This window comes from Centropristis striata, chromosome 17 (genome assembly GCF_030273125.1).
Source record: "Centropristis striata isolate RG_2023a ecotype Rhode Island chromosome 17, C.striata_1.0, whole genome shotgun sequence".
In the NCBI taxonomy this organism is placed as follows: domain Eukaryota; kingdom Metazoa; phylum Chordata; class Actinopteri; order Perciformes; family Serranidae; genus Centropristis; species Centropristis striata.
This window is the reverse complement of record NC_081533.1, coordinates 6,633,726-6,655,311: the sequence shown is the minus strand read 5'-3', so window position 1 is coordinate 6,655,311 and position 21,586 is coordinate 6,633,726. Positions and strand designations below refer to the sequence as shown.

The 21,586-nt window shown below is 40.5% G+C and overlaps 1 protein-coding gene across 1 annotated transcript; it reads left to right on the top strand.

Moving 5' to 3' along the window:
• Positions 1-12,577: 12,577 nt before the first annotated feature.
• eif4e2rs1 (eukaryotic translation initiation factor 4E family member 2 related sequence 1) lies at positions 12,578-19,421 on the top strand. The gene is made up of 7 exons (XM_059355627.1): positions 12,578-12,732; positions 12,976-13,069; positions 13,158-13,292; positions 13,449-13,553; positions 13,667-13,819; positions 17,058-17,194; positions 18,418-19,421. The coding sequence occupies exons 1-7, from the start codon at positions 12,716-12,718 to the stop codon at positions 18,455-18,457; spliced, it is 681 nt and encodes a 226-aa protein (XP_059211610.1). The 5' UTR covers positions 12,578-12,715; the 3' UTR covers positions 18,458-19,421.
• The last annotated feature ends 2,165 nt before the right edge of the window (positions 19,422-21,586 follow it).

Sequence of the window (21,586 nt, the reverse complement as noted above, 5' to 3'; positions counted from 1 at the left end):
ACATAAATACCCAGAGAGACACAGACACACGCGCACACGCACACACACACACGCTCAGACCCGCTGCATATACTGCATATACGGCTGCCGTGCGCGCTCCCGCGGCCAGAAATCAGATTCTGGCAGGCAATCACTTTTTGGCACGACACCGCCACAAAGACAGCCCCGACCCGGGCAGACAAGAGGCCTGTTACGCCAGGACGATAACCAGCCCCAATTCAAAACCGAACTAACCGGAGGAAAAGCGGTGAAAAAAAAACTCACCACCGCGCACTTTAACGTTAGCTCTCCCCACCGCGGTGTCGGGAGAGCTAACGCGAGGCCGGAGGTAACCGGCAGCAATTGAAACCACTACCTGGAGGAAAAGCACCGTTATAACACACAACTGCCAGCCCGACCTTAAAGTTAGCTCCCCAATGCAAAGCAAGGAATTCAAAACCAAAGTAACACAAAGTAACACACTGACCTGTGCTTGTTTAATGGATCGAAACGGTCTCTCCTTTCACAAACCACTGTGCGCGTGCACCAAAACGGCCGTTAATGGACGCACGCGCACAGATATAGCTATAGCTGCAATTTGAGATGTTGCTCGTTAAAATTCACCGGGTTTTATGCTGAGTTTAAACGAGCGACTATTTCAAGTTGTAAACTGAATTTTACGTCGCGTAAATTCGGTAAAGTGGTCTAAAGAAATAAACTTCAAAGTCACAACAGAAGTCTGCTTTGTGCTTGCTAGCTCACAAGCTCAAAACGTAAAGGGTTAGCCCTAACCACTATCATGAATTCCCGTTAAAAATACGATTTAGTTGGTGGATTACTTACATACCGAATTTACCCTGAGACTGTACAAATTGATAAGATACACTAAGGTAATATATTTATGGATACTTACCAAAGTGTAGTGGCTCAGACCAGGTGAAGCAGCCTCCATCTTCGCTGTCTGTGGCGTTAACGGCAAATAATGAAGAAGGGGCGTTCCTTCCCGCCCCAAAATAACACAGATTGTGTTATTGTCCAATACAGTAAGTGTGTTAAGCCTTTTAGGCTTTTTTAACACATCTTGTGCTGAAATCAACACAAAATGTGTTAAATATGTGACAACACATTTTTTGTGTTATTTTTTAACACATCCTTTCTGAGAGTGTGCAGTACTATTTTGATAATAGAGGTTATTATGTAATAAGGTGTATTTGTAATACCAGAGTCATAGCCATTAATGGCTTATATTTAGTATAGGGTGCATTTGGGTACTATTACACTGAAAGCTTTTGAAAGTATTCGCCACTATTATCAGATTATTACCTAGCTATTACCATGGTGTTACCGAGCTGTGGTGTCAATAGAATTATCAACCTATCCATTCATATTCATCTTCTTTGCAAGCTTTAATCCTGTTTTTCACCTCACAAATTTACAGCTTGACCATTTATTTACAGTGTTTGTCAAAGACTGTTATTAACATTACATTTTTTACATTACATTACATGTCATTTAGCAGGAGCTTTTGTCCAAAGCGACTTACAATAAGTGCATTCAACCTGATGGTACTAGACATAGACCATAGGAATCGAGTAAGTACATAACTTTAAGAGCTAACTGTCATCGCTAAAGGAGTGCTATGTGTGTATATATATATATATACTGTATATTATAATGAAAAAAAATGAAAATGAAATATAATTTTTTTTGGTCATGAGTCACCTTAAAAGGTGAAAAAAAGTTAGTAATATTTTTTTCTACATTTCCTAAAACCAGTCTAATGTCATGAGGTCCTTTTTGACCCCTGAGGACCATGGGTGCTATAAAAATGTATAAAACACGTAAAAATGTATGAAGAAAGTTAAACATTTATATTATCTATAAAGGATGCAGAGGGGCACATAGGCTGAAAATGTTGCTATGTTTCTAGAGGTGCTATGTGTGTATTTAATTCAAATGATTATATTCAGCTTCATACTGATTTTTATGAATAAGTGATACATTAATTCAGTTATTTAAAACATTAATAACACATTATTGTTACATTGCTGCAATGCTCACGGTTGTCATCCTGTTCTAGATAAACACTACTTCACCTAAGAGACTTGAGTATCCAGTTCTTCGTTGACCTTCAGTATTCAGTTGTTTGTCTTCACCTTTTCAGGTAAGCAATTTAAAAAAAATGCTTTTGTAGTGTTGAGAAACACTGAAATTATTATTCATAAAGAACTTTCAACCACTGTTCTGTGATGTCATGTATAGTGATATACAAATATATCTGAAGGAACGGTGTATTTGGGATAATCAATATTATTAGTATTATTCATGTATTTATTTATTTTTAAATCAATTAATTCACAATTGAGTATTTATAATGTATGAATAAATTTGGTATTGTGTGTCATCAGGTTCTGAAAATACAGACACCCCCACAGTCCAAGAACAGCTGGATGACCTCTGGACCCACTTGCCCCTGCTCACCAGTTGAAAAGGTAGGCTTTTTAAAAAATTCTTCAATTGTTAATTCTGCACAAAGTGATAGACAAAACATTGTATGTATTCCATTTCAACAAACACAAACATGAAATGTATATTTAAATACATGACTTAATGCAAATCAATCATACTAAACATCTTTTTTTTTTAAACCAACCATTGCACAAACATCCATCCAAGGAGAGGTTACATCTTGATGGTAACTTTTTAGATGAACAAAACTTTTGTGAGATTTGTAATTGTTGTTTCTGGGGAGGGGGCGGAGAGGATAAGTCTAAACATTGCATGCAAGAGACCAACAGCGGCGTCTCAGGGGAAAGCTATCTGTATACACAACTATCAATCTACTTGGTTGCTTCAAAATTTTACGATAGTTTTGCAAATCCTGACCCAGAGAGAGCACATCAAACAAACAAAAAAAGCAATGGTAGATTTTCAAGGCCTTTCAATGACATCAACATTATTTTCAATGACATTCATTTTGCAATTAACATTAGTTTTATCTTCTAAAACATAACTATAATGACATTCAAATGTAGATTACCACAAACACAATAATAAACTTCAAGTCTCATTGGATAAAATAAAAAATGATGGTAACACTTTCTATGAAGACTACATCTATCGCATTATGAGCGCATTCATAGTGAATTATAATGCTCATTATAATCAATCATAATGCATTATGACTGCACTCATAAACACATATAAAGCTTCATGATGCACTATATCAACAGTTATAAATATAGCTTATAATGACTTATAAATCCAAGTGTCTTATGAGTGCTCTTGACTGGTTATAAACTACAGGCTGACTGATGAGGCTTATAATACATTACAACTACTCATACCCCTCTATACACACACCTCAACAATCAATTGTTATAAGGACTCATAGGATGCCATAAGTATAAATAAATGATCAATGTATGCTTTAAGTAAAGTGAGGTTCATATAGACGCATCTATAATGCAGTATAGCTAATCATGATGTTTCATTGTTGGCGTTAAGTAAAGTGTAACACATTTTCATGCATTTAAAAGAAGCTATGCGGCATCATAAGTCATTTCGTCAGATACCAAATATAGAGAATTACACTAAGATTAGGAATGTAACGGTAAAGCTCAGTTTCAACCTGTAGGGGGCAATCCACGTGCATATTTTGTCCACAAAATGTATATTTTTAAGATTCACAGATTTGGAGCTCAATCAATCACCAACACTACTTAATACATAGATATAAGGGTTTACATATGAAAACTTTGGTTTTGGGATTTAATTACAGTTTAAGGAATAAAACAAAAAAAAGAGAGAAAAAGACAGTACATTTTTCAAGCTTTATTTTAATAGTCAATCAATTAAAACAGTCTTAATCAACATTATATTGATATTTGAAAATATACATTTTTGTGGACAAAATATGCACGTGGATTGCCCCCTACAGGTTGAAACTGAGCTTTACCATTACATTCCTAATCTTAGTGTAATTCTCTATATTTGGTATCTGACGAAATTACTTATGATGCAGCATAGCTTCTTTTAAACGCATGAAAATGTGTTACACTTTACTTAACGCCAACAATGAAACATCATGATTAGCTATACTGCATTATAGATGCGTCTATATGAACCTCACTTTACTTAAAGCATACATTGATTATTTATTTATACTTATGGCATCCTATGAGTCCTTATAACAATTGATTGTTGAGGTGTGTGTATAGAGGGGTATGAGTAGTTGTAATGTATTATAAGCCTCATCAGTCAGCCTGTAGTTTATAACCAGTCAAGAGCACTCATAAGACACTTGGATTTATAAGTCATTATAAGCTATATTTATAACTGTTGATATAGTGCATCATGAAGCTTTATATGTGTTTATGAATGCAGTCATAATGCATTATGATTGATTATAATGAGCATTATAATTCACTATGAATGCGCTCATAATGCACTATAGATGTAGTCTTCATAGAAAGTGTTACCAAATATTTCATAAAGCCCCGCCCCTTATGCTTTATCCATGCCCCCTTTTACAAAATGACCACGTTGCGTATTTTACATAACTCCTCCAACAAATTTCGTACCATTGACTTCAAACTTGGTCAGTACCATCACAAGGCCTTTGGGATCAATAGTTATTGAAAGCTTTACGGACGGTCACACTATGTGGGCGTGGCATGGCGGCAAAATATGGCGTCTCGCCATGAAACACGAGACTGTATAACTTCACCATACATTGTCTCATCTGGCCCAAAATTCTTACACGTGATAAGGGTCCACCTCTGAACACACCCACATGTCAATATTGACACACAGTCATAGCGCCCCGAGCTGGCAACAGGAAGTAACAACTTTCACGCCTAGCCCCAGCAGTAGGTTTCACGTACAGACACGCAATTTGGTACACACATTAATCATGTGGAGACGCACCAAAAAGCCTCTTGGACCCATACCTCAAACCCAACAGGAAGTCCGCCATCTTGGTTTGAATATCGCACTTGTCATCGTTTTTGGCCATTTCCAGGTCGCATACTTTAACAAATTCCTCCTACAGATTTCAGCCCATGGACTTCAAACTTGGTCAGTACCATCACAAGGCCTTTGGGATCAAAAGTTATTGAAAGCTTTACCGACGGTCACACTATGTGGGCGTGGCATGCCGCCAAAATATGGCATCTCGCTATAACACACGAGACTGCATAACTTGACCATACATTGTCCAATCTGTCCCAAATTTCACACACGTGATTAGGGTCCAGCCCGGGACACACCCACGTGTCAATACTTACACACAGTCATAGCGCCCCCTGCTGGCTACAGCAAGTATTATGTTTTACACCTACCCCGAGCACAGTGGTAGGAGACACGCCATTTGGGACGCATAGGGACTGAGCCCACATCGCCGCGCCTGACGTGCCCTCCCCCGACGGCTCCACTCTGCTCGGTCCCGTTCAGTCCAGTCCAGTCCTAGTATTCTTATTGTGTCTGTGTGTGTGTGTGTGTGTGTGTGTGTGTCTGGAGCTGCTGTGATGACTAAACTTCGCCGCTCTGGATAAATAGTTATAGCTGATCTGTAACCATGGTAACCAGGCTAACTGACCAGCTAACTTTAGCTTTTTAACATTTTGTATTATATGAAATATATATTATGATCAGATGGAGCGTGTAGATGGAGCAGACCTGCTCAAACAGAAACTGATGTTATTTAATGTGTGTGTTGGTTCTGTTCCAGCTGTTAACTCGATGGAGTCTGGCTCTATTTTATCTTTGTAAGTCATTTTGTCTTTTTTCGGTCCTTTTGTGTCTTTTTTTTCGTTATATTGTGTCATTTTGTGTCTTTTTCTGGTCACTTTGTGTCTTTTTTTTGGTCATGTGTGTCTTCTTTTAGTCCAACATAAATATATTATATTATTAAGACCTATTTTATACAGTCTATGATTAAGACACTATATTATATTTTCCCTCTCGGTTCGGATCCGGACGGACTTAGTTCTTTATTAATATCCAGGTACTTTAAAAACATCCGGGTACTTTATAAATATCCTGGTACTTTAATAATATCCAGGTACTTTATAAATATCCTGGTACTTTATAATTATCCAGACAGGATGAAGAGCCTTGTCAAGACTGGAATCCAGCTAACACCTCGCCAAAATCCCTTATTTACCCCCCTTAACCTCCCACATCCAGCCCCTCCCACTCCACCACCTCGGAAAGAACGCTCAACCAAAAGTCACCGCCCTCCCCAACCCCCTCTGAATTACCATACCTGGGAATCCCTGAATGACCCTATCTGTGAGTCTGACTGATATGTGCCGGGTCCAGGCTCTGATATCAATATCAAGATTGCTCTGTTCCAGCAACAGTCAGGGCCCCATGGAGTTCAGTCAGCTTTCTCAATCCCTGTGATGATAGGTAACAGAAAAGGGATCAAACTGGTGAGAAATAAAAAGAGTTCAATTAACTCTGCCAATCTACTGAGTATAGCATGTCATCCTCGAAACTCACCAGCGTCTCCTGTTAAGGATTTACATTTAGCTCTTTTAAATATCAGATCTCTGGTTGGCAAATCTTTCTTAATCAATGATTTTATTCACAAGCACAACCTTGATTTTATGTTTTTAGCTGAAACTTGGTTAAGTCAGGATAATAGTGCAGCAGTTCTTATTGAGTCAACCCCCCCAAATTTTAGTTTCTTCAGTGAAGCAAGAATACATAAGAGAGGAGGTGGAGTTGCCACCCTGTTCAACGACAGCTTCCAATGCAAAAACATGTCTTATGGCCAGTTTGACTCCTTTGAATATGTTGCCATTCAGTTAAAATCACCCTATAGAGCAATCTATTTGACCATCTACAGACCCCCCAAATATGATGCAAGGTTTTTTGATGACTTTGCCAAACTACTGTCTGTTGTATGCATAGATTTTGACTGTGTTGTTTTAGTAGGTGATTTTAACATTCATGTTGATAATCCTGAAGATGGGTGTGCTAAAGAACTTTTAAATATTCTGGATAACTTTGGGCTTTCTCAGCATGTCACAGATCCAACACATAACAGAGGACACATATTAGATTTAATTGTAGCAGGATGATGCCTGCTGCAGTGGCCTTCTCCTTTAACTACCTGGCTCTCAGCAGCCAATCATTGCCAGGAGTCTGCTATAAAGGCAGATGGCAGGCAGAGTTACGGCCTCTGACTCTGAGGACCGAGACACGCCCACTTCCTGGCCGTCTCACTTCCGGTCGTCCCGTTCCTACCGGCTGCAGGTATGGTGGCGGTCGCCACATTGTGTCTGTCTAAACGTCTTTCTCGCTGTTTTTTTTTTACAAAGACTGTTGTGTCATAGGCTTGCTCCGGTGCTGGTCCCGCAACGGCACTTTCCGGCCGCAACAGTTGTCCCGGTGGCTCCGGTTGCACTGGCTCGCTCGCTCGGTCTCTCTCTCTCTGTGATCTCCTCCCGTGCGGCGCACGCACTGATTCGGCCTGATCGGTAGGTGGACGCTCACATCGCTTTCTCTTTCTGTCATGAGGTTTGATCAGTTAGTAAAGTGTGTGTATTTATTGCAGGGCCTCGGTGTAACACTATGAGAGCGGTGGCTACTAAACATTAGCCCTTGCAGAAAACACTGCTGCTTTGCTTCTACCAGTTTTGCTTCCACTGGCTTTGCATCTACTGCTTGCTCTACTGTTTGCCTCTGCGGTTTTGGCCGCCGGTTGTTTTGCCTCCTTCTGCTGTCCACGCTTTGCCCAACTCTGACTTGCCACCAGTTGCTGCATTGTGGACTTATAAAAAATACTAACTCCTACGTTTTTAAAGTGGGCAGTCTTAATATTGTTGTGTGGCGCAAGGGGTTATTTTCCTTTTTTTTGTTTGATTAATCTTTGTTCCCATATTTTTCAGTACTGTTGGTTGATTAGTTCGCTTATTTGTTTGTTAATTGTTAATTTAAGTTGTCATTTGGTTTGATTTGTTAACAACTATACTTATTTCAGTTTTGTCTGTTGTTAACTACCTCAGTGAAATTTGATTTAATTACCTTATCCTTCTTTTTTTGTGTTTGGTTGATGTATCATTTCTTCTGATTGATTGATTTATTTTCATTGAAGCTATTTTTGGTGGATTAGCTTACTTACTGTATTTCTTTTCTGACAGTTAAGTTATTTTGTGTAGTTTAGGTTATTTTGATGTTGAGTATATTGTGTACCCAATATTGTGTTTTGTCAATTAAGTCAATTAACCTTTGTGATTCTGTAGTTTATTTGAATTTCCTTTAGTAATTCAAATATTGTTTTGTTTTGAGAGTTCTTACCCTAATTTTCATTTCTTGTCTCAGCAGCTGAAGGCCGTAGGTGGTGGGACGGGTGACGTCGGTGGTGGGGACCCCCCTTCTTGTGTGCTGTGCTGTTCACCCCCCCGGTTTTGATTGGTGCACTGACATGAGAGTGTGTGTGTGTCTGTGTGTGCGTTGCATCACATGTGAGTGGGGTGACTCTTCCAGGGCTCCCTGGCTGTCCGTGCGGGCCATTCCCCCCTGGTAAGCCTCAGCTTTGAGTTGGCCCCTATTTCCCCTTATGCCAGTATTATGTATTTTTAAAAGTGCTTTTGAATCTTAAACTTGTGAAATAAAAATAATATTTTTGTACCTGGAACACTGTCTTTTGCTTATCGGTTAACGAACCTGAGTGCCTTGATTTATATATTCTATTCTATTTCAATTCCCTGGGTGAAATTCCCAGGGTGGCGTTGTCTGGCTTCTTTGTACTCACGACTGATTGACTTACACCGAGAGCTCCGCTCGCCACATAATTATTACCAAAGGTCTTAATGTCTCTGAGGTTGTGGTGAACGATGTTGCTCTTTCTGATCACTACTGTGTTTTGTTTAAAATGACCACCCTTGCCAATCCTACAAAAGGGGAAGCAGAGGTAATCAGGAAGCGCTATATAAATGAAAACACTTGTGCATTATTCACCCAGGATTTTACACCATCACCAACCCTGCCCTCAGCTCTAGTTGATGACCTTGTTAACAGTTTTAGTTCCAATGTTATGACTGTTATCGACTATCAATTAAGACCAAAGTTCTGTCGGGGAGGAAAAAGTCACCCTGGAGAAACGCCAAACTGGTTAAAGCACAGAAAAAAGTATGTAGACAAGCAGAACGCAGGTGGCGAAAGAACAAACTCCAGGTATATTACGATATTTATAAAGAGGGTCTTCGCAACTATAATCAGGAACTGAAGAATGCAAGGCAGTCATATTTTTCAGAGATTATCAATAGAAACAGTAATAATGCCCGCACACTTTTTTCTGTAATAGACAGACTGACAAATCCCACAGCATCAGTCCCTCCTGAACTGCTGTCTAACAAGTCATGCAATGACTTTGCAGCCTTCTTCACAAACAAAATATTACAGATAAGACAAGCAGTGTGCAGCTCCAGCTCAGGAATGATAACACTGGTGCCTTCCCATCCTCTAGTCAAGCTAGGACATTTTAGCCTCCTAGATTACACAACACTAATAGCCTGGGTATACCCAGACTGCCTTGCGCGCTCGAATTTGATTTCGAACCTCCAGGCGGTCTGGAAACTAAGCGATTTCCCTAGCCCTGTTTTAGGGATCCAATCACAGAGCGGGGAGGGACGGTGAGACGATGACGCGTACTACTCGGCACTTGGAAGCTTTCCGGATCCAACATGGCTGCTGCAGACGCGAAACTCTCTTTAGCTGTAGATGGTGTTTTAAATAGTTTAGAGCGAAAGTTGAAAGGCGAAAGGTCTCTCGGCAGCTCCGCTGTCCCCCGGCTCGTAGCGAGATCACCGGTAGCGGGGCTATTAGCGCCGCACGGGCGGTTTCTGCGGCTCGTTGCGCCGAGCCGGTGAGACCGCCGGTCACCGCCGGTGATCTCGCTACGAGCCGGGGGACAGCGGAGCCCCCAGAGACCCGCAGCAGCTTGTTTGTTGCCCATAAAATCAGTGGATGTGTGTGGCAGAATGACATGAGGGGGAATAAAGCGTGAAAATAAATAATCTTGCAGAAAGCGAGAACTGGAGAAGCAAAGCAGCAAGCAACACTCTCTCACAGACACACACACAACAAACATACATTTCTGTTGCTCTACTACGTCATCTGGTATAACTGATCTGATTGGCTAAGAGCTACCTACAGACGCTTTTGATAGACATTCTAAGCTCCCAATAAACGGCTCCGGAGGATCGTAAACCACACCTCCTCTACGGAGAAAAGCATTGAAGGTGTCCAGACCTAATCTCCAATGAGATTTGGTCTGGTGTTAGCCAGGCTACAACACTAACGGAAACGGTTTCAAAATTAAAGCCCACAACCTGCTGCCTTGATATTCTGCCTTCAAACTTTTTTAAAACTGTTTTCAACTGCATAGCTCCGGATGTACTGCAGATAATAAATTCTTCTCTCCAAGCAGGACAGTTTCCACAGACTTTGAACTGCAGTAATAAAACCTCTCCTAAAAAAATCTAATCTGGATTCCACAACAATTAGTAACTAATATCAAATCTGCCATTTCTGGGGGAAATCATTGAAAAGGTTGTTTTTGAGCAAATTCATGCTTTTATGATGCAAAACAATCTTTTTAACACATTTCAGTCTGAATTTCGGCGACACCACAGCACTGAGACTGTACTTATCAAAGTCTTAAATTATATTCATCTGAACACTGATGCAGGCAAATCCTCTGTCCTGGTTTAACTGGATCTCAGTGCTGCATTTGACACAGTTGATCATAACATACTAGTCAGCAGACTGGAACAGTGGGTGGGGCTCACCGGCACTGTGCTACAATGGTTCAAATCTTACAAGATAGGGACTTTTTTGTGTCAATTGGAAACCATGAGTCTGAGCGAACTAAGATCACATGTGGGGTTCCTCAAGGGTCCATTCTCGGGCCGCTTCTATTCAACATCTATATGCTACCGCTAGCTCAGATTATGGAACATCACAACATCTCCTACCATACTTATGCCGATGACACAACTCTACATTTCAGTGTCCTCACACGATTACAGTCCCTTACTCTCATTGAGTAACTGTATTCATCAAATCAATGAGTGGATGTGCCAGAACTTTCTCCAGCTAAATGCAGAGAAGACAGAGGTGATCATTTTCGGCCCTAAAAATGAAAGATCTAAGATCAGCGCTCACCTTGGCTCTATGTCATTGACGGCTACAAATCAAGCCAGAAATCTTGGTGTAATTATTGACTCAGACCTGAACTTCAACAGCCATCTAAAGCTTATCACTAAATCTGCCTATTACCACCTGAAAAACATAGTTAGAATTAAGGGGCTTCTGTCCAAACAAGACATGGAAAAACTTATCCATGCATTTATTTTTAGTAGGTTGGATTATTGCAATGGCATCTTCACAGGTCTTAACAAAAAATCAATCGGGCAGCTGCAGCTGATCCAGAACGCTGCCGCCAGAGTCCTCACAAACACCAGGAAACTGGACCATATTACACCGGTCCTTAAATCACTACACTGGCTTCCTGTGAGTCAGAGGATAGATTTTAAAATCTTACTGCTGGTCTACAAAGCACTGAATGGTCTCGGACCAAATTACATGCTTGATCTGCTCCCTCTCTAAGAAGCATCCAGACCCCTTAGGTCATCTGGAACTGGCTTGTTGCGTGTCCCAAGAACAAGAACTAAGCGGGGTGAGGCAGCTTTCAGTTATTATGCTCCTCACCTGTGGACCAAACTACCTGTAGATCTGAGGTCTGCCCAAACGGTCAGCTCCTTTAAATCAGGACTAAAAACACTATTGTTTACTGCAGCGTACTCTTAACTTTAACACTTATCTGCTCTACTCTACTGCCCTTACTTTTTAACTACACAATGTTTGACTTGTGCTTTTTATTATTTTATCTTTTTTTTATCCTGCTGTATCTTATTTTATCCTATTTATATTTTTATTTCTATTTCCCTGTTTTAATTGACTGTTTTTACTGTTTTCAATTGTGTCTTGCTGTTTTTAATGTGTATGTACAGCACTTTGAATTACCTTGTGTTGAATTGTGCTATACAAATAAACTTGCCTTGCCTTGCCTTGCCTGGAAATGTAATAACATCCAAGTACGTTATAATTATCCGGGAAATGTAATAACATCCAGGTACTTCATAATTATCCTGGAAATGTAATAACATCCAGGTACTTTAATAACATCCAGGTTCTTTAATAACGTCCAGGTACTTTAATAACATCCATGTACTATAATAACATCCAGGTACTTTAATAACATCCTGGTACTTTAATAACATCCAGGTACTTAAATAAAATCCAGGTACTATAATAAAATCCAGGTACTATAATAACATCCAGGTACTATATAAAACATCCAGGTACTTTAACAACATCCAGGTACTATATTAAACATCCAGGTACTATAATAAAATCCAGGTACTATATAAAACATCCAGGTACTTTAACAACATCCAGGTACTATATTAAACATGCAGGTACTATAATAACATCCAGGTCATTTTCCTGTCAGAGAAACATTTCAAAGCGAGAACCGTCTCTTAAAATGTCCCTCCTCGGCTCCCGTCTGATGCTCCTGCACATGCGCAGTGATAGTGAGTGGCTGCATCAACACGAGGAGATTTAGAGATAAAAAAAAAGTGGATAAAAAACTAAAATATTAAGAAGAGAGTGACTAAAGGAGATAATAAAGGGAGGAGAGTCTGCTGCAGCGGAGATGAACCAGCTGGAGCGGTAAGAGCACAAAAATACCCCCAAAGTACGCGGAACTGACCCGGAGCTAACGGCTAACATTAGCATCCGGCTACAGTTCGAAGGGAGTTAAACATATTATAAATATTACTATTGTTAAAATAGAGGACAGAGAGAGAGAGAGGACATAGAGAGAGAGGACAGAGTTAGTACGTTCAGGCAGAAAAACTCATATCTCTTAAATCATTTATATTTAACATATTTATGTTCATTTTTGTGTTTCAGTCCAATATACGACGACGACGACCTGGAAGAGACGGAGTGTCACCATGACAACAGCGATGGGACAAATAACAACAACAACAACAACCGACGGAAGGTGAGACATCCTGTCTGTCTGTAACCTGTCAGTCTGCAGGTGGTGTGTCCAGCAGCAGGTGAACATTAATCTGTCTGTCTGTCTGCAGGCGGTGTGTCCAGCAGCAGGTGAACACCCTCTCCAGTATAACTACACGTTCTGGTTCAGCAGAAGAACTCCGAGTCGTCCTGCGAGTTCTCAGAGTTACGAACAAAACATCAGACAGATTGGCAGCGTAGCATCGGTACACACGCGCACACACACACACACACACACACACACACACACACACACGTCTGAGTAAACATCTCTCCTCTGTGGGGCTGAAAACAGTTTACTAATCAATCAACGTCTCTGTCTGTCTGTCTACCTGTCTGTCTCTCTGTCGGTCTGTGTGCAGGTGGAGCAGTTCTGGAGGTTCTACAGTCACCTGGTCAGACCAGGTGATCTGAGTGGACACAGTGACTTCCATCTGTTTAAAGAGGGAATCAAACCGATGTGGGAGGTAACAACAGTACCTGCTTTATGTTGTTATAGAGTTCATACAGTCATCCTGTCTGATTCATCATCCCTCACCTGTCTCTCTTTCTCCTGTCTGTCTCACCTGTCTGTCTTCAGGATGAGTCTAACCGCAGTGGGGGGAAGTGGATCATCCGTCTACGTAAAGGTCTGGCCAGCAGGTTCTGGGAGAACATGGTGCTGGCTATGGTGGGAGAGCAGTTCATGGTGGGAGAGGAGATCTGTGGAGCCGTCGTCTCTGTTCGCTTCCAGGTAAAACCACAAGGTCTCTTTCAGGAACTGGGACCTCTGTCTGCAGAGGGACATCTCTGTCTGCAGAGGGACATCTGTGTGTGCAGAGGGACATCTCTGTCTGCAAAGAGACATCTCTGTCTGCAGAGGGGCATCTCTGTGTGCAGAGGACATCTTGGTCTGCAGAGGGACATGTCTGTCTGCAGAGAGACGCCTCTCTGTGCAAAGAGACGTCTCTGTCTGCAGAGGGACATCTCTGTCTGCATCTCTTTTTTTTTTTTTTATCCCACGATTTTGTAACCCATTTTATTATCACCCAGTTTTTCCTATCATGATCCTGGGCGCTACCTCGTCCCTGTCGGTCTGGGGAGAGCCCTGAACTGGCCACATGCTTCCTCCGAGACATGCGGAGTTAGCAGACCGCTTCTTGTCACCTGAAGGGGAGATTCCCCGGTAGGACGTTGTACGTGGGAGGATCACGTTATTCCCACCTCTTCCCCCCCCCCATCAGGCGCCCCGACCGACCAAAGGGAGGCACTATAGCGACCAGGATCAATGCATGTTTTTGTGAGAGGGACATCTCTGTCTGCAGAGGGACGCCTCTGTCTGCAAAGAGACATCTCTGTCTGCAGAGGGACACCTCTGTCTGCAGAGGGACATATCTGTCTGCAGAGGACATCTCTGACTGCAGAGGACATCTCTGTCTGCAAAAGACATCTCTGTGTGCAGATGGACATCGCTGTCTGCAGAGAGACATCTCTGTCTGCAGGGGGACATCTCTGTCTGCAGAGGACATCTCTGTCTGCAGAGGGACGCGTCTGTCTGCAGAGGGACATATCTGTCTGCAGATGTCCTCTGCAGACAGAGATGTCCTGTCTGCAGAGAGACATATCTGTCTGCAGAGGGACATCTCTGTCTGCAGAGGGACATCTCTGTCTGCAGAGGGATGACTCTGTCTGCAGAGAGACATCGTTGTCTGCAGAGGGACATCGCTGTCTGCAGAGGGACATCTCTGTCTGCAGAGAGAAAATATAAACTTTAAAAAATATATCAAAACAATATAAAATCCAGGATGAGCAGTGCTTTATTGTTGAGTGAACGTGCATTTTGTAACATGAAGGTTGCAGTGATATCAAAGAATGCATAGGAGCGGTTTAAGGTTGCAAGTGCACGGAGGAGAAAAAAAAAAACAGGTTGCAAGTGCACGTGTGATTTGTTGTGATGACGACGTAGGTGTGCGGCGGAGCACCGGTCAGACCGTATGGTTGGAATAAACAAAGTTGAGTCGTGCTGCTCTGTGCACATATCGAGGAGTCCGAGGGATTTAATTTCAGCGAGGCAGTTTAGAGTAAAGTGGCAGGTAATATTCCTGAGTTGATGATCGGAGTTTTGGCGGAGTATTAGCGGAGGACCAGAGATGCAGCAGCTAGCTGCGAGCTGTTAATGACTGGTCTACAGAAGAATGGAGAGAGCAAACAGAGTAAGAAAGGTCCAATCTCAAGGCAGACGGAGGCCAAGTCCGGGTAGAGACATTGGAGAGATAGCAGCTGGCGGCTAGCAGGCCTCGAGCCGGCTGTTCGTCTCTGCACCGGGGTGGAAGACGGCAGCAGCTAGTGGCCACGGTGAGCAGACAGGACCAGACGAGGAGGATTCTGACCAGCTGCATCACCGTGTGGTACGGCGCCTGCACCATGTCCTGCCGGAAGTCCCTGCAGCGTGTCGTGAGAGCAGCCGAGAGGATCATCGGTGTCTCTCTCCCCCCGCTGCAGGACATTTACAGCACCCGCCTCACCAGCAGAGCCAGCAGAATTGCAGGCGACCCCACCCACCCATCTCACAGCCTCTTCAACCTTCTGCCGTCGGGGAGGAGACTGCGGAGTCTCCGGGCCAGAACTAGCAGACTCAGAGACAGTTTTTTCCACCAGGCAGTCCAGAGGCTCAACTCCCTCCCTGCTCTGCCCTTCTTAATAAAAAATAGTGCGATAGTGAGCACGCTTGTTAATCAAAGACGTCAAATGAAAACAGGTTGAAATCAATGATCAGTTTAAAGGTAACGCCGTTTAGGTACCGAAACACGGTACCGTTTGATTTTACTTGAATCGGTACTCTGTAGTACCAACGGAATTCGGTCGGTACCTATAAAAGTACCGAATTCGGTACCCATCCCTAGTCTGCAGAGGGACATATCTGTGTGCAGAGGGACATATCTGTGTGCAGAGGGACATATGTCTGCAGAGGGACATCTCTGTCTGCAGAGGGACATCTCTGTGTGCAGAGGGACGCCTCTGTGTGCAGAGGGACATCTTGGTCTGCAGAGGGACGCCTCTCTCTCTCTCTCTCTCTCTCTCTCTCTGCCACTGCAGCCTCAGTCAGCCTGAGACAGAGCTACACTTCCTCACCAAATGTAAAAAATATAAACTAATTAGAGAAACATATTTCCAAGAATTTGAATCTGTCAAAAAAGTTTTATTTAAATGGTCAGATGAGGAAAAAGTGCCGCTTCTCCTCGGGGAAGAGTCACAGAGCTGTAGATTAGCAGCAGTCTATGTTTCTGCCTGTCACACACTGAGAGACAGCGAGTGACACACAGCTGTTTGTTTTGTTTTTATATTTTTATTTTTTCTTCTTCTTTGCTGGAACGGTTAGATTGAATGTATGATAGATTGATTGTAAATATTGCTTTCTTTTATTATTAGTTTTTCTTCTCTTTTAAAATGAATGATAGAATTATAATTTATTGTAAATATTGCTTTCCTTACTGTTATCTTTTTTTTTCTGACGCTTGCTTTGGCAATATGTACAGTGCTACGTCATGCCAATAAAGCCAATTGAATTTTATATATATATATATATATATATAATATTAAACAATGCTTTTCATGAAAAGCTGATGAGTCTCATTACTGCAGTAATTACAGACGAGCCATTTTACAGGGACGGTTCAAGAAATCAAAGTATATTTTGTATTTATTGTTATATATTCTGATATGTTAGGCTGTTTACTTTGGAGCACAGACGTAAAGTTTTCACAGCTTCAATAAAACAATCTTTACAGTTAGAATTCTAAAGGAAGAGAACAAAATGAAACTGTTCCTGCTGACTCAGACACACCAGATCTGATAAACACCTGTCTGTCTGTCTCTCGACCTGTCTGTCTGTGTCTCTCTGTCTGTCTCTCTACCTGTCTGTCTGTCTCCCTACCTGTCTGTCTTTACCCATCTGACTCTATCGTCTGTCTCTCTACCTGTCTGTCTGTCAGGAGGACATCTTGTCCATCTGGAACAGAACATCCAACGACCAAATGACGACTTCTAGAATCCGAGACACTTTGAGACGAATCCTCAACCTTCCAGCCAACACCATCATGGAGTACAAGACCCACAACGACAGCCTCAGGTACTGCTGCTGCTGCTGTAGTACTACTGTAGTATTACTTCAGTAGTACTGTAGTACTACAGTAGTACTGCTGCTGCTGTACGAATCTTCTACCACAGTAGTATTACTGTAGTATTACAGTAGTACTGCTGCTGCTACTGCTGTAGTATTCATCTACTACTGTAGTACTAATCTACTACTATAGTAATAATCTACTACTGCAGTACTAATCTACTACTGTGGTACTACTGTAGTACTAATATACTACTTGAGTACTAATATAGTACTGCATTACTAATCTACTACTTTAGTAATAATCTACTAATGCAGTACTAATCTACTACTGCAGTACTACTGGAGTACTAATCTACTGGAGTACTAATATGTTACTGCAGTACTAATCTACTACTGTAGTAATAATCTAATACTGCAGCTCTAGGTCAAGTTAATTTTATTTTCTATGTTGCGCCAGATCACAACAGAAGTCATGAAGGTTCCAGTCTACCTGGAAAGTATACCTTCCCTATAGAACAGTCTATATCAGTCATCTTATGAACCAAACCAGGCTTTATGTTGTGTATATACCTTTCCTATAGAACAGTCTATACAAGTGATTTATGAACCAAACCAAGCCATATCTTGCGTCTATACCTTTACTATAGAAAAGTCTATACCAGTCATCTTATGAACCAAACCAAGCCTTATGTTGTGTATATACCTTTCCTATAGAACCGTCTATACCAGTCATCTTATGAACCAAGCCAAGCCTTATGTTGTGTCTATACCTTTCCTATAGAACAGCCTATAGCTGTCATCTACGACTACAGTACTACTGTGGTACTAAGCTACTACTGTAGTACTACTGCAGTATTACTGTAGTATTACTGTAGTACCGCAGTACCTTCAGGTAAATGCACGTTGCCCTGATGCTCGGACAGCCGCTTCCTGTTTCTGCTGGTTATAAACGTTGTTTGGTTTTGTGTTATGTTCAGCTCATTTTATACACTGAGCTCAAGTTTCACTCACTAATATCATCACACACGCACGCACGCACGCGCACACACACACAGACACACACAAGAACATTGGGCTCATTGAATCCACAAGAGTCTGAGCTTTACTCTCACACATTTATGCAGCTCACAGACTGTTTAGGGACCCCAGGATGCACAAAGACTCACACAGAAGAGGACACAATAACACATTTACTGCAGGTTATAAGTGTGTGTTTGTTTGTGTTTCAGGGACAACTCAAGCTTCAGAAACACAAAGATCTCCCTCTGAAGACATCAGCCGACCAATCAGGACACAGAGCATCAGCTGTGTGTGTGTGTGTGTGTGTGTGCGTGTGCGTGTGCGTGTGCGTGTGTGTGTTCGAAGCATATGTATGTATGTGTGAGGAATTAAACTGAATTTTCTGTTAATTTCTCTTTTCTGTGTTTTTCATCTGAAAATAAATCAAGGCGCCTCTAGTGGTCACAGCTGAAAGTCACACATTCATTTTTAATCATAGACTGTATATAAATAATGGATGTAGTCACCGTGACGTCACCCATTGGCTTGTGGTCCGTTGGAAGCATCGAGTTCAGCGTTACACTCGTCGCCATCTTGTTTCCAATGTGGGGAGCAGACCATATCTGGACTGTGGAGGAGCGAGAGGGATCTGATCACTGACTACAGACTTTCTACACCTCAACCTGACTGAGAGAAGTCACTGCTAATTCATGTTAGCATTAACTGGAGCATTAACTGGGATGTTAGTTTTAGCAAAAAACAAAAACAAAATGTATGTTACTTGCCTCAGAAAACTGAGCAGCGACTCCTTGGAGTGTCTGTTAGTCCAACCAAACACTGAACAAGACATTTTTACTGAACAAAATGTTCAAATAAACTGTCATTAAGTGAAAATACAGTGTGAAAGGGTCAAAGTTATGAGACCAAATTGGTAAAAGTCCTTTTTTATATCTATATAACGTTATAAATAACTTTATTGACTTGTTGCTGTGGATATGCATTGTTCTGCTTCTCTCCTGATGATGGCTCTCCTTGTTAATGACCTGTCAATCAAAGGTAGCCACGCCCCAAATCATACGATTCTTTATCTTCTAATTTCTTCTAAATGGGGCCATTATTAGAACTATTGACAACAAATTGTCATGAAGATGATTTTTTACTCGTGATTGAGACCATAGTGTTGTCCTGAAAAAAATTTCTGAGGTAATAAATCAAGTGAGAAGTTTTCAAATTTTGCACTGAAATGAATGGACAGATTTTTTTTGCAGCCAAACTTCGCGGTCCCTGCTGGAATTTTCGGTTGATTGCAGGCTTAAGGCACTTCCTGGTTGGCCTCCATGCTCAGACACGGTGGTTGCCGCCTGAATTTAATGTCTTCAGAGTCTATGACGGCCTCCACCTGTCCACAGACCCGTCAGAGTCTCTGAGGGCCTCCACTGGTCCAGACTGTTCCAGGCAGATGGTGCAGGTCTAATCCTGCATCTATTCCTGGAGCAGAGCAGCTGTGATCTCTGAGAGCTACTGAGGATTAACAGATCACACTCAGAACACTCTGAACACAGACACCACTACAACACAACATGTTACTGACTTATTATACTTTATTAGTTATTATACATTGTTAGTTTAGTTATTATACTTTATTAGTTATTATACATTATGTTAGTTTAGTTATTGTACTTTATTAGTTATTATACATTATGTTAGTTTAGTTATTATACTTTATTAGTTATTATACATTATGTTAGTTTAGTTATTATACTTTATTAGTTATTATACATTATGTTAGTTTAGTTATTGTACTTTATTAGTTATTATACATTGTTAGTTTAGTTATTATACTTTATTAGTTATTATACATTATGTTAGTTAAGTTATACTTTATTAGGTATTATACATTATGTTAGTTTAGTTATTATACTTTATTAGTTATTATACATTATGTTAGTTAAGTTATACTTTATAAGGTATTATACATTGTTAGTTTAGTTATTATACTTTATTAGTTATTATACATTGTTAGTTAAGTTATACTTTATCAGTTATTATACATTATGTTAGTTTAGTGATAATGTATTAGTTATTATACATTGTTAGTTAAGTTATAATTTATTAGTTATTATACTTTATTAGTTATTATACATTATGTTTGTTTAGTGATAATGTATTAGTAATTATACTTTATTAGTTATTATACATTGTTAGTTTAGTTATTATACTTTATTAGTTATTATACATTGTTAGTTTAGTTATTATACTTTATTAGTTATTATACATTGTTAGTGAAGTTATACTTTATTAGTTATTTTTCATTATGTTAGTTAAGTTATACTTTATTATTTATTGTACTTTATTAGTTATTATACATTGTTAGTTTAGTTATACTTTATTAATTATTATACTTTGTTATAAAAGTTTAGATTAGTTTGTTTATAATGTTTTGATTTGTTCGATCTTAAAGTTTGTTACGTATCATAACTAGTTTCAGTTATTGTAGCATATTAAATATAGTTTTTTTGGATATGTTCTGGTGTCTCCAGCTGACTGAACTGATCGACTGATTCTGGATCTGATCTAACAGGAAGTCAATGTTTCTGTGACATCACTTCCTGTCCTCTGATCTCAAACTAAATCCCTTTAAATCCCAGTCATTCAAATCCAAACATCTAGTAGATCTGTGTGTATATAATATATAATATTTATACAATATATATAATCACACTTATGTGTCACATCAGATCCATGATGTCATGAGTGAAGAAATAATGTTTAGTCTGAGGAAATGACCTCCGAGAGATTCAACCGGTAAGAAGGTCTCACACACACACACACACACACACACACACACACACACACACACACACACACACAGGAAGTCATCCTCTCATTAGAGACTCTAAACTGAAGACAAACTTCCTCCTGAACTCTAAACGAGATTAGTTGTGTGTGTGTGTGTGTGTGTGTCGCTCTCGTTCAGCATTTCCAGCAGCTCAACAGTCGCTTTGTTCGTTTGAAGATTTTTGTTCCTAAGCGACCAAAGTTGTTTTTTTCTTTGGACAGATGAATATGTGAGACAAAGGTAAACCCTGTGTGTGTGTGTATTACTGTGTGTTGTTGTGTTTGTGTGACTGTCTCAGCCTGTTTAAAGGTGAGTTCATGTCAAACACTGTTGTCATGAATGAGGTTTATTAATTTAGTTGGTTATTGTGAGCAGTATATGATATGGGAGATATATAATATACGCTGAGCTATTAGACTGAATTTGATCTCATAGAATTAGTTTTAATGTAATTTTAATGATCACTGGGATTATTAATGCACAATAGTGGACTGCAGTCAGAACTTTAGGTTTAGGTTTATTTTTAGTTTATTAGCACAGTTAGAATGACATAAAATTAC